The following is a 12,853-nucleotide window of genomic DNA, read 5'->3' on the forward strand; positions in this document are numbered from 1 at the left end:
CTCCACTTGTTTATTTCAAAAGTGCATAAAATTCAGCAAAATGAAACTAAACTGAACTCATAACCTTCCTGCCAAATCTGGTTACCCTCTCGTGCTCTTTCCAGTGTACAATACCATCACCTATTCAAAGCACACAAGCCAGAATTTACCATCTTTGACACTAGCCCAACTTATACCTCACATAGAAAATATCACCAAATCTCACTCACATTCCTTACTAAATCTCTCTCAAATCCATCCACTTCTCATTTTCACTTCTACCACCCTAATCAAAGTTAGCCCTTCTCTTTCTTACCTGGACAGCTGCCACAGTGGTCTCCAATATCACATGCTTGGCCCTATAGTGCACACTCCACTCTCTACAGCCAGAGTGATTTTTTTTGGAGGGGGGTTATTACAATATTATTGGCTATATTTCCAATGCTGTACATTACATCCCCATGACTAATTTTATAACTGGAAATTTGTATCTCTTATTCCCATTCACTTTTTTCACTTTTCCTCCCACACCCCTAAGAACAGAAACCATAAGAAGAACAATCAATAACTTCTTTCACACTGGTCTTAGAAAAAAAATTTTTGGACATGTCTCCCTAGGCAAGGTCAACAAAATAAAAAATAAACAAATGGGATTATACCAAACTCAAAAGGTTTTGCACAGCAAAGGAAATGATCATCAAAACAAAAAGGCAACCCACTGAATGGGAGAAGATATCTGCAAATAATATATCTGATTAGGGGTTAATATCCAAAATATATCAAGAATTCATACAACTCCAAGTAAAAAAAACAACAACCCACAATCCAATTAAAAGATGGGCAGAGGACCTGAATAGACATTTTTTCCACAGTGCCTTTTTAAATAAAAATCTTCTCATGTTATGCCCCTGATTAAGGACCATGGATATTATCATTCCTTACAATGAGTCTTTACCATGGTCTACATGAATGAGCTTTTTCCTGCTATGTCTCCAAATTCTTCTTATGTCAACTTTCTCTCTGGTCATCTGCTGTCCCATTACTGTGGCCTTCTTTCAGTTCCTTGAACATGCTACACTCAGGGGGTTTGCACATGCTATTTTCCATCCTCTTCCAAGTGTAGCTCCCACTTACCATTTTGTGTTTAGATAAACCCAAAATGTCACATCTCAAAAAAAGAGACTTACTCTCACAGACTAACTTGGATTCCCTGGTAAATGAATGCCCTAAGAGCCCCCCACTCTTTATAGCCTTTACAATTATACCAACTCATTGTATAATTTGACATTTCCTATCTTTCTCCCAGGAGAATACAAACCTCATTAGGACAGATACTATATTTGCTTTTTTTACCACTGTAGTTTCCAGGTTCTAGAACAATGCTGTATGCTTTGTAGTTCTGTAAGAAAGAGTGTGACAAACCCCCTGGCAATGGGCAAGAAGATACCTGATTGGTAGAGTTACTCTTGCATCACTCAGGTACAAAGCAGGTACCATCAAAGCTAGGATACAGTAATATATTGGTGGCTGGAGCCATTTCACGCCTGGGGTACATATAAAAAAAAGTAGGGAAAGTTGCATTCTCAGTAGCCATTTTGTAGAGGTACAATGTATATTTACAGATTTAAAAAAGCTATTTAAATTTGTTTAACCTGTTATTTTCCAAACTTACTTAACTATGAATCTCTTTACTGCATAAGCCATTAGAATATTTTTGGATACTTGTGATCCCAGATATACTGTAATAAATACATACTGAGTTGCCTGAACTGTCCAAACAGTATATCCCAAACAGTGATTTCTGACCCCATGTTTTTATGAACTTGTCCCTCCCTAACCACCTCAGAGTTGTGGGCATGTGAGGAGGTGCAGCTTCTGGGGCCTGATGACCCCATGTTGGGGAGTCATCATGGGCCCGGAGCAAGCAAAGAGAAAATTGGTCTGCAGACAGCATGAAGCAGCAATGGGAAGAGAAATGCTAGGCAGGGCTTCCAGACTCAAAAAGGGTCAGGCAGGACAACAGGAGTGAGGTGAACTAAAGGGACATGCCCTGTCTGAAGAAAATGAAAATCAGAATTCCTTCATCTACTGGTTTTCAAAGTGTGATTCCATAGCATCATCACCTAGGAAATTGTTGGAGATGCAACTTCCCAAGATCCACCCTAAGATTTATTTATTATAAACTCTGGGGTGGGGCTCAGCAATCAATGTTTTAACAAGGCCTTTAGGTAAATGTGATGCACATGCACACATTAGACTGCCAGCCAAGCTATAAACAGCTCAGAAACAAATCTACCCACAGGCTGACAACTGGTGACCTCTGCTCATGGCGAGAGAAAGAGAAATGGCAGTCTGGACTTTGAATGACTTTCCAGACCCCAGTTCCATTGATTTATGACCCCTGGTTACCCAAGTCCTAGGGCTAACTCTGAAGTTTCACTAAGTTCCCTCTCTTGCTTAAGCTGGCTCAGTGAGGTTGTTTCTTGTATCCAAACAAAGATTAAGCTACACCAATAAAGAGAAAACAACAAACAAAACTGGATTCAAGGTCTGGTTCAGCCAAAAATGAGCTGTGAGGGAGGCCTTACACAATTCCTTCTCTCTGTGCCACAGTGCCATCCACCTGCAAATGATGGGGCCGGCCTGGGTATCCAGGGTGTCTTCACTTTCTAATATGCTAGACTACACACTGGCTCCTCTGGATAATCTCTTGACTCTACAGAACCCTTAAGAAAGATCCTCAATTTTCCTCAGTTTTACCCATTGACCCTAAGTAGTTAAAGTAAAAAAACAGAAGATAAAAACCACCTCAATTCTCTTTCTTTCCTGATCTTTCAAAAGCATCATCTATTAGAGAGATGCTTTCAATAAGATTTATTTGATGTTCTAATTCTTCAGTTTAAAATTAAATTTCAGCATATCATAATTAGGTTAACTTTAATTAAGGTTGCCATCTGTCAAAAAATGTACATAAAGAAGAACACAAAACCAAATTATAATTGCAAAAAAAATAGACATTTTTGGCAATTATTCTCTTCACAAAAATATAGCTCATCAACAGATTCAATATTAAATGAAATAGCAAAATATTTTAAAGATTTTAAGCAAGTAAAAAGGTTTTGAGGAAAATATCTCAAAATCAATAGTATCCTAAAATAGTAAGAATATCCTCTATTAAGCCCATAAACCAAGCATTATGTAACTTTTTACTTGAAAAAGAATAAAAACTAGAAACTAATATTGTTTTAACTCTTAAATTCCCACACCAGTAGACTTTTCTCTGGTGTTGAAATGAAAACAGTGACCAAATGCTTTGATGGGAAACTCATTACAATGAGAACCACAGGTTTCTGAAACTGAAGATTATTCTGTGCCTCCCAGATACCAGGGAAAATAAGGGAAATATTTCAGTTTCTCATCCAGTAATTTGCTTTGTATAAAATAAGTGTTCTAGAAAAGATTGAGATGAGAGTAAATTTTCTAAAACAGAAAATGAAGGGTGAAAACAAATTTTTTAAGAAAATTTAAAAACAGAGGGAAGAAATCTTTCAACAGAATAGAATCTCTCTCTGTGTCCCTGAAAGGTTTGCTATCCATATTTGTTATCCTAGAAAAGCTCTTCTGAAGAAAGTTTTCAGTGTAAGAACTGCTTGAAAGAAGCCAACCCTTTGGAAATAGCAACGGCTCAGTCATTTATTAATGTCAAATATGCTGCCCGCATGAATTAGCTTGCCTTTTGGAGCCACACAGAAAGTTCCCGTGCACCTGCCTCTTAATGTCCTGACACTTCTGGCTTCAATGGCAGCAGCATCAACCACCAGGAAATAAAATTTTTTTAAAAAGTTGAACATAACTACAGTCTACATTTTGAATACTTGATTCATCGATTTTTAATGGATTCTTAAGAAAGTATCATCAGTGATCACAGCATATAAAAGCCTGCTCTGATGTAAAAGGAAAAACAAAACAGTCATTTTCCCAAACTGACAAAATGTAACCAAATTACCACAAAACTGACCTTAGAAACAAAGAGAAATGGAGCAAAAGGAGGCCAGATTTCTAAATGGCAGTCCCACAGTGGCAAATATTCCAGAACTAAAAAAAAGCTGCCAAGTAGAAGACAGAAAATTAAAGGACTTTCCAAAACCAGCCAAGCCCAGCGCATACAGAGATCCCAAAGGCTGGGGTGAGATGCAGAAACAGCACACAGGGACAAGGTACCACCTTACTCTTTATTTACAGCATAGTTCTAAGTTGTTAAATCAAGGACACATGAAATGACTCCTTTTTCCTGGGTTGGCATCAGACATCCTTTCTATTAGCTGCATTTATATCATCTTTATGTTTTGCTTTTCCTTTTGGGAGAGCAAGGGTGGGGACTGACAAATGGGCCAAAGAGACTTCAGTCTGAAAACCAAGAGAAACCTCTGCTTGCAGAGAAACAAAGGAATGGACTCCCCCTCTTGGGAAAGGCAGGAACCCTGCTGTAGTTATGAGGGCCCTGGTAGGAAGGGAAAGCTGCCACAAAGAGATTCTCCCCAGAGGTGGTCAAAGAAGGCAAGGACCTGGGGTGTGGAATGGCTGCTGTCTCCACCATCACCCTCTCTTCTGTCTCAGCCTTTGCCTCACCAAATCCAATAATAAACAAGGGAAAGTAATTTTGTGTAGAAAACCAAAGTAAATGGGAATGTGGGTGGAAGGAACATAAAAGAAGAAACTGAAAATTATCAAAAGTTTCTCAGCGTGTGTTTCTCAGACTGGCATAGAAATCTCTGATCCACTGCTTCATGTATTTAACTTCCAAGGAGCGGGCTAATAGCAGACTCGTGGGATCAAAGGCATTGTTGGCTCGAAGATCTAGGTGATGGGCCCCATTTGGGATAGTGATGGCAACCAAGGTGTCTGTGATGTTCTTGGTTACTCCACCTCCTGACCAGGGGTCTAGGTCACCATTGCTAAGTGAGGGAAAAAAGAAAAAAATAGGATTGTTAGATTTTTGTATTTATAGCCAGATAAGACAGGAGAAATCTATTTTATGCATAACAGCTAAAATTACAAACTTGTAACCTGGGGATTTGATCTGGGGACCTAACCTGTCATATAGGAAGGTTATTCACACCAGAGTTTTACATTTTTCTGAAAACAACTACTAGAAACAGGGCCAAGGAGTGAAGATGGTACCCCATGAATTAGTCCAGATTGTATCAAAAATTGAAATTTAGAAACCTAAATTTCAATCCCAGCTTCATCACTCAAAAGCCAGATGACCTTCCTCCTCTGAAACACAGAGATAACAAGGCCAACCTCACAGGGCTGTTGCCTGTATGTAAATACCAGATGTTTGTGGTACGTGTTGTATTTAATAAGCACAAGTGTCAGGCATGTACCAGTCCCTCCGTTTACACCAGTGTCCTTCTCCTAGGATCAGCTATCAAAGTAATAAAGAAACACTATTTTAAAACAATAATTATCTCTTAGCTATTAAAAAAAAACCTTTATTTTTCACACAATACATCCCTTGCAGTATACTACTTGGGGAAATAGGGCATAAAACTGAAAAAATTCCTCCAAATCAGAATCAGAAAATTTGGTCATTACTCAAAGATCCCTATTTTACGGTGGCTTTAAAGTTAAGGAAATGCTGTTAGGTTATTAGTCTTGGCTGGTACACACAACACATTTCAGAATGATCGCAACAGGATCAGTCATTGAAACAGGCTATTTAGTTTAGCTGAGTAAAAATGCAACATAATCACAGAGAGCATCCTTAACAGTATTTAAGACCTTTATTGAGTTATATTTCACTGCAAAACTCACCCATTTAAATTGTACAATTCAATGGTTTTTGTATATTCATAGTTTTGCAATTTTAGAACATTTTCATCACCCCCAAAAGTAACCCATTCTCACTGGCAGCCAATAATCCCAGTTTCCCTCCTCGTAATTCTTCACTCTCAGACCCACACAACCACTAATCTAATTTTCATCTCTACAGATTGCCTATTCTGGACATTTCATATAAATGGAATTATACAATAGGTGGCCTTTTGTGACAACAGGCTTCTTTCACTTTGACATAATGTTTTCCAGGTTTCATCCAAGTTGTAGTATGTATCAGCACATTATTCCTTTTTATTGACAAATAATATTCCATTGTATGAATATGCCACATTTCATTTATCCAATCATGAGATGTACATTTGCATTATTTCCACTTTTTTCTACTATACACATGGTTCCTATGAACATTCATATGCAAGGTTTTGCATGGGCACATGTTTTAATTTTTCTTGGGTATATACCTAAAAATGAAATTTCAGTATATATGGTAACTTAACCTTGTGAAAAGCTGCCAAGCTGTTTTCCAAAGTGGCTGAGTCATTTTACATTTTTCACTAGGAACACACGAGAGTTCCAATTTCTCTATATCCTTGCCAACATATGTTATAAGTCTTTTTGCTTTTACATTTCTAATTTAAGTATAGTTGGTATATAATATTATATTAGTTATATTAGTTTCAGGTATACAGTATAGTGATTCAATATTTTTATAACTTTCAATGAGATCACCCCACTAATTGTAGTAATAACTGTCATGATGCAAACTTATCACGATAGTATTGACTATATTCCTATTCAGCTTTTTTCTACCATCAAATTAAATGGAAAAATATGCATTTAGTTACTTTAAATATATGTGTGTTTGAAATGCAATTTTAAATTCATACCACAAATTCTCACCTCATTTTTCTTTTAAAAAATAATTAATTGCAATTAATAACATCATTCTTGAAAAAAAAAACTAATCCAAAAATGTGCTTTTTGGTTTTATTGAAAACAAAAGGGAAAATTCACATGCAAAATACAGCCCTTTGTTTTCAACTACCAGATATAGAGTATTTTTAAAGTAAACTAAAAAGGGGATTTAGTTTACTCTTAAACTAAAGAGTAAACTTTAGTTTGGATTCTCTTAAGTCAACAAACAGCTTTATTCAAATTTGAAAGGACCAACCTGACTGGAAACTCCATTATTTGCAAAACAAAAAAGCCATCCAACAGCCACAAGGTAAAATGTGTTTGATATAAAAGGTTGTCTGAATCACTTCACTGACTTAGCAATAGTGTCTGGAGTTGCTGAGACACCTAAGATGTACATGAGCTTGAATTTCTTGGTCCTAGACCTGTGAAAGCTAAACAAGTCACTGGGAAATTTACAAAAAGAAACTACTAATACTGGCTTTCATGAGAAAATCTATTGGATTGGCCAAAAAGTCCATTTAGTTTTTTTCCATAAAATAAAAGACATATTTTTCATTTTCACCAATAACTTCATTGATTTGGATATTTTGAGTATGTCGGTATTCTCCCATTATTGACTTCTAGTGTGTAGGAGCCAGAAGTGCTGCTAAACATCTTCCAATGCATAAGATAGCTCACAACAAAGAATTATTTGACCAAAATGTCAATAGTGACAAGAAGCTTCATAAAACACTTTTGACGTGTTCAATTAGTCACAACACCTTCATATGCTTCACAAATCTTTTTCTGCATTTCAGTCGCATTTTTACCTTTCTTGAAATTATAAATCATGATATGTCAAAAGTGTTGCAAATCTTCTTCCATCTTCAATATTAAAATGGCTGCACAAAACTTCACCAATTTTGATGTTTTTTAAGAATGCATGGTGATATGACAGCTGTCACAATACAATCTAACAAAATAGTTTCAAATAAAGTTCAAGACAACTAAGACCTATAGGGAACCATACCTTGTGACATGGGAAATGTAGCCCAGCCCCCACTTGGAAAAGCCAGTGCAGAGCGAGGTCTGGTACAACAGGACCCACGCCCACAGATAGGTTCTCCCATGGGGAATCAGGCCTGCATTGTACCTAGGCTGCTATGAGACTTGCTTTTGCTAAAACTCCCTCACCCTGGATTGAGGCAGAAAATGTTTACTGCACATATCTAAAGTAACTTCCTAAAATCTGTGCAAAACCTCCCAAGTATGGAATGTAACCAATTCAACCACTCTTCCCCTTGATTTGAACCATACTCCTCTTTGAAGTAATTAACAACATTCTTTCCTTTGTTATCTGTTAACGGTAATCACCTACAGCAAACCTGTGCATAGTAAATGAGGACCATCCTCAATGTAATCTATCCAGAAAAGCAATAAAAGCCTGTCCAAGCAGGGGTTGGGGCCCTCTCTCTCACTTAGAGAGCTGCCATGCCATCCCTTTTTCTCCACAGGACTTCTGTAGTCTGTGTGAATTTGTTTCTCACAGCCACAACACATGGATCCTGTTGGCCAGGGTCTGCATCAAAGACCCATTAGAGTCATTGTACAGAAAAAACATAATGCATTTTTTAGCCAACCCAATAGATGCCTGGATAAATTTCCCAACAGTGAGCTTCACTTAATTGCTGGCAACAATTAATTTGCCTGAAAAATGTTAAACTAATCATCTTCCCAGGAATTGCCTTTCAGAGTCATATTTCAATATCAGAGAATGACCACTGGGGTAATATAATTTCTTACCAGTTGGGGTTGGGGAAAAAAATTAATCCTTCCAATAAAACCACTGTGAAATAAAAAAAATGCTGAAACTTTGGGGAAGTATTCTGGAAGTATTGGGTTGGTCAAAAATTTGTTTAGTTTGTCTTTAACTTCATTCAAAACAATTTTATTAGATTGTATTGTGACAACTGTCATATCACCATGCATTTTATAAAAACCATATCAAAATGGGTGAATTTTTGCACAGCCATTTTAATATTGAAGACTGAAGCAACATTTTCGGCGTATTATGACTTATTATTTCAAGAAAGGTAAAAATACAACTGAAATGCAGAAAAGATTTGTGAAGCATATGAAGTTGCTGTGACTGATGGAACATGTCAAAAGTCTTTCACAAAGTTTCTTGTCACTATTGACATTTCGGTCAAATAATTCTTTGCTGTGGGGCTATCTTATGCATTGGAAGATGTTTGGCAGCATCCCTGGCCTCTGCCCACTAGAAGCCAATAGCAAGAGATAGCCAACATACTCAAAATATCCAAATCAATAAAATTATCAGTGAAAATGAAAAATGTGTCTTTTATTTTATGGAAAAAAACTAAATGGACTTTTTGGCCAACCCTATATTAATAGCTACTGTTTTTCAATCCTCATTCATTCAACAAATGTTTACAGAGTGCCTACTCTGTGCCAGGCACTGACTGTGCCTGGGTATTCAGCAGTAAACAGACAGAATCTCTGCCCTCAGGGTGCTCCCTTCCATAATAGTCTAACTACTCCCTGAAATGACTCTGTCAGGTAGTCATTATTTCTAACTTATATAAATAACTAGGCGATCTGCCGGAGGCCACGCAGCTTATTCAGTGAAGAAACAGAACAGCACCCTGGTCTCTCTGACTTCAAAGCTCAAGCTCTTAACTGGCAAATCTCCAATTAGGGACTGAACTTTCCAACCAGAAAAGCAGTCATGTGTTTGTGGGAGGCAAGTAAGGAGGGAAGCATGAACATAAAAATATTTTCACATGGCTCCTTGGACATTTTCTCACTCATCAACCAGAAATGTTTTCTAGCTAGTAGCCATTAAGACACCTGAGACTGCTCCTTACGTTGGAAATGTGCTTTCTTCAGAAAAACAGAATTGTGCATTTTTAAGTAACTGAAATAAATTGACATTTGAGTCTTCACCAAGCAACATACAAAAAAGATTTCTTTGTAAAAAGTAGACTTGCACTGCAGAAGTGGATAAACCAGCATTTTCACATCTTTAACCTTTAACGTGCCTCAGAAGCCTTCCTGAGCTTTATATTTCATTCCTCATTTTTACCAACACATTTATTACACATTCATTGTGTACCAGTCACTGTAGCAGGTACTAAAGGTACAGAGATGATTGAGACAGTCCCTGACATTAAGAAGTCCACAATCTCATGGGGGTAGACAGAAACACAGACAGATAATTTCCACACAGAGTGCTGGTGTGAGTCACAGGCCCTGGGAGCTAAGAGGGTGCAGAAACCTAACCTCCCTGAGGGAGTCAGGGAGGATTTCCTGGAGGACGCCTGTGTCTTAAAAAAAAAAAAGAAAAAGAAGAAGGAAAAAGACATTCAGGGACAAATAAACAGTTTCCTGTGGCTTCAATGTAAAGTACCAGACAGAGAGTGTACTTCCATTCATTCATTCAATATTTTTTGAGCCTATATATCTGACAGTTCTGGGACAAGCACTTCACTAGGTTAACTCTTTTAAGCACCACAACAACTTTATGGAGTGCAAGGTATTATTATTCTCATTTTTTCAGAAGAGAAAACTGAGGATCAAAGAGAACTCAAGTAATTTTATTTAAGTCAACTCATTCCCTCTTGGCACAGCTCTGTTAGAAAGTATTTTCTCTGTTAGAAAGTACTTATACCGAACTAAAAGTTTTTAACACTGAGCTATAATTTCCACCTATAGGCTTCAGTTCTATTCCCCAAATTTTTTCACAAAATCTGTCCCCCTCCCAGTGATGATGATGATTATTGTTATCTTGATGGCCTGAGGAAAGTAAGAGGTCAGGTGGATAACTAAAATAAATACCTGTAATGGCTGAATCCAATTTAAAAAGGACACTGTATTTAACCAAAACTCACATATTAAAGTCTTCACACAAGGGTTTAAAGACTGCACATTATAATTCAACTTGAACTTTAGCTTTATAAGGTCAAAGCAAGGAAGGATGAGCTTAAAATGTCAGCATACTAGAACGTTCCATATAAATACTACACAGAGATTATTACCTCCTGAATAAAAACAAGAAATTGACGAAGTGCTTCCTCCTGTAAGAAACAAAGATGAGCTCGGAGACACTAGGCTTGTATTTAAGCTTTTTTCAGTCCTCTTGGTCCTTTCATGTTTCCCTAATCTCAAACACCCAAATTTGGCATAGTTTCCTTAAAATCTGTAAATAGATTTATTTATTCAATTGTCACTTTTTTCAGACTGAGCTGAAGACTACAGTTGTCAAGAATCCTATTGAAAACAAGGGACACAATTTAAGGAAATTAAACAATAAATCTTTAAAGTTTTCCATTAAAGTGTTCCTACTTTTATTTTCTCACTGAGTGTAGTCAGAAGACTACAAAGTGGGCCGTACTGGCCTAGGCCCAGACAGTGATCCTTCCGTCAGAACAGCACTTCTCACTCTTCAGTGCTGTTGAGCGCGTCCCCAAGCCCAGTTTTAACTCTTGTCTATAGGAGCTTGCAAAAGAATGACATTTATAATTTAAATAGCTGCAGGTTAAGAGCTATGTAAGGGTATCTCTCTACTATTTCCATATAGATTTGGGAAGTTTTTTGATTACCTAGTTGCTATTCTTAATAGCTGACAACCTGATGTACAAGCCAAAAGATGGAAATATTGAAGTCACAATCAGATACACAGAGTCTGCTCACGTAATGCCAATGTCAACCAAAATCAAATATGTCTCTCTAGGAGCAGTGTAACATAGGAGAACAAACAGGATTTTTATGGTCAAACAGACCAACATTGAAATCTGGCTTTATTAGTAACAAAAACAAAGCTGGATAAATTTTGGCAAGTGACCAAACACAGTGACCCTCACTTTCCTTCTCAGTTACATAAAAAAACTGTAACAACTACTTCACAGGATTATTGTGAGGTTCAATTTTAGATAATATATTTAAAGTACCTCATATCGTGCCTAGAATAGAAAAGGTTGGGAACTTCAAAAGTGTTTGTTGAATAGATAATAAAAAGTTTTTATTACCATTAATAAACAACAGTAACAAAAGTAAGACAAATTGAGAACAGATGATGTTTCATTTTATGCTGGGGAGTTTTTAAAAGTATTTTAATTCTGTTGCTGTTTTGTTTTTAATCCTTTAAGCATGTTAGTAATAGAGTATAACATCATCTCTCTTCTCCGCATCCTCTATTTTTCAAGGAATAGGAAAACAGGATGCCACTAGGTATATTCCATGTTGTTTATTGTCCAACATTTTTCCTGGTTCTGTTTTCTCAGCTATTCTACAAGTGTCTCTATCAACCAAAGTTTTTCTTTGGACCAACAAAAACTCACCTGAAAATGATATTCGTATGGGAACTGATGTCTTTGCCTCCATACGTAGTAGTGGTCCAGGAAGGCCTTGGTTTCACACCCCACTGTTTAAAACAATCATCTGAAAATTCCTTCAAGTCCCATGAGTGAGGTTCAAACATGTCATCAATCCCATTTGTACAAAAGGGCATGACCATTTCTGTGCAGGCCTGAGAAAGCAAACCAGAAGAATCTAGTGAAAAATAAAGGCACAAAGAAGTTGAATAACTTGTCCAAAGTCATACAGCTAGTAAGCAGCAATCAGGGCTGGATGTCAGGAAGTCAGGCTTCAGAGCTCCTGCTTATTACCTCTGCCCCACACCACCTCTCATTGCTCCTGGGAAGGCTTGGTTGAGAAGTCACACAAGTTAGAACTATATATTCCTTCCTTGTAAACCGCTTTCTTTCACATCTCTTATCATACTGAATCCTCAAAAAAACTCTGGGAGGAAAGTATTCCTATTGTTATTATTCTCATTGTACAGATAAGAAACAAAGCCGCACATACAGTCAAGTTAGACTCCCCTTCTTTTATGAGGTCTGTCCAGAAGGTACCTAGCCATGTAATATGAAAAGTAAAGACATTTATTGAAAAAGATACAAGATACCAGAAACACTGTACATTGGACAGTGACACCTCAGTCCCCCTCAAAGTAGTTACCTTGGTATATCACACAGTTCTCCCAAATGCTGTCAACTGTCCTGTTGTATTTTTCTGAATCTCACAGATGGTCTGAAATGTCTTCCCTTTCAAAGGT

General features: G+C 37.2%; 1 protein-coding gene across 4 annotated transcripts in view; it reads right to left on the reverse strand.

The window, feature by feature from the left end:
• Positions 1 to 4,192: 4,192 nt before the first annotated feature.
• LOC123805545 (prolylcarboxypeptidase) overlaps positions 4,193 to 12,853 on the reverse strand; it is a 76,943-nt gene continuing 68,282 nt past the window's right edge. For all 4 annotated transcript variants that reach the window (XM_045818185.1, XM_045818187.1, XM_045818186.1 and 1 more), the window contains exons 9-10: positions 12,078 to 12,265; positions 4,193 to 4,934 (exon numbers count right to left, since the gene is read on the reverse strand). In XM_045818185.1, the coding sequence (XP_045674141.1) occupies positions 4,718 to 4,934; positions 12,078 to 12,265 (405 nt within the window). In that variant the 3' untranslated portion in view covers positions 4,193 to 4,717. The remainder of the gene's footprint in view (positions 4,935 to 12,077; positions 12,266 to 12,853) is intronic.

This window comes from Phyllostomus hastatus, unplaced genomic scaffold (assembly GCF_019186645.2).
Source record: "Phyllostomus hastatus isolate PE091 unplaced genomic scaffold, TTU_PhHast_1.1 phas_scaffold_317, whole genome shotgun sequence".
NCBI classification, from domain to species: domain Eukaryota; kingdom Metazoa; phylum Chordata; class Mammalia; order Chiroptera; family Phyllostomidae; genus Phyllostomus; species Phyllostomus hastatus.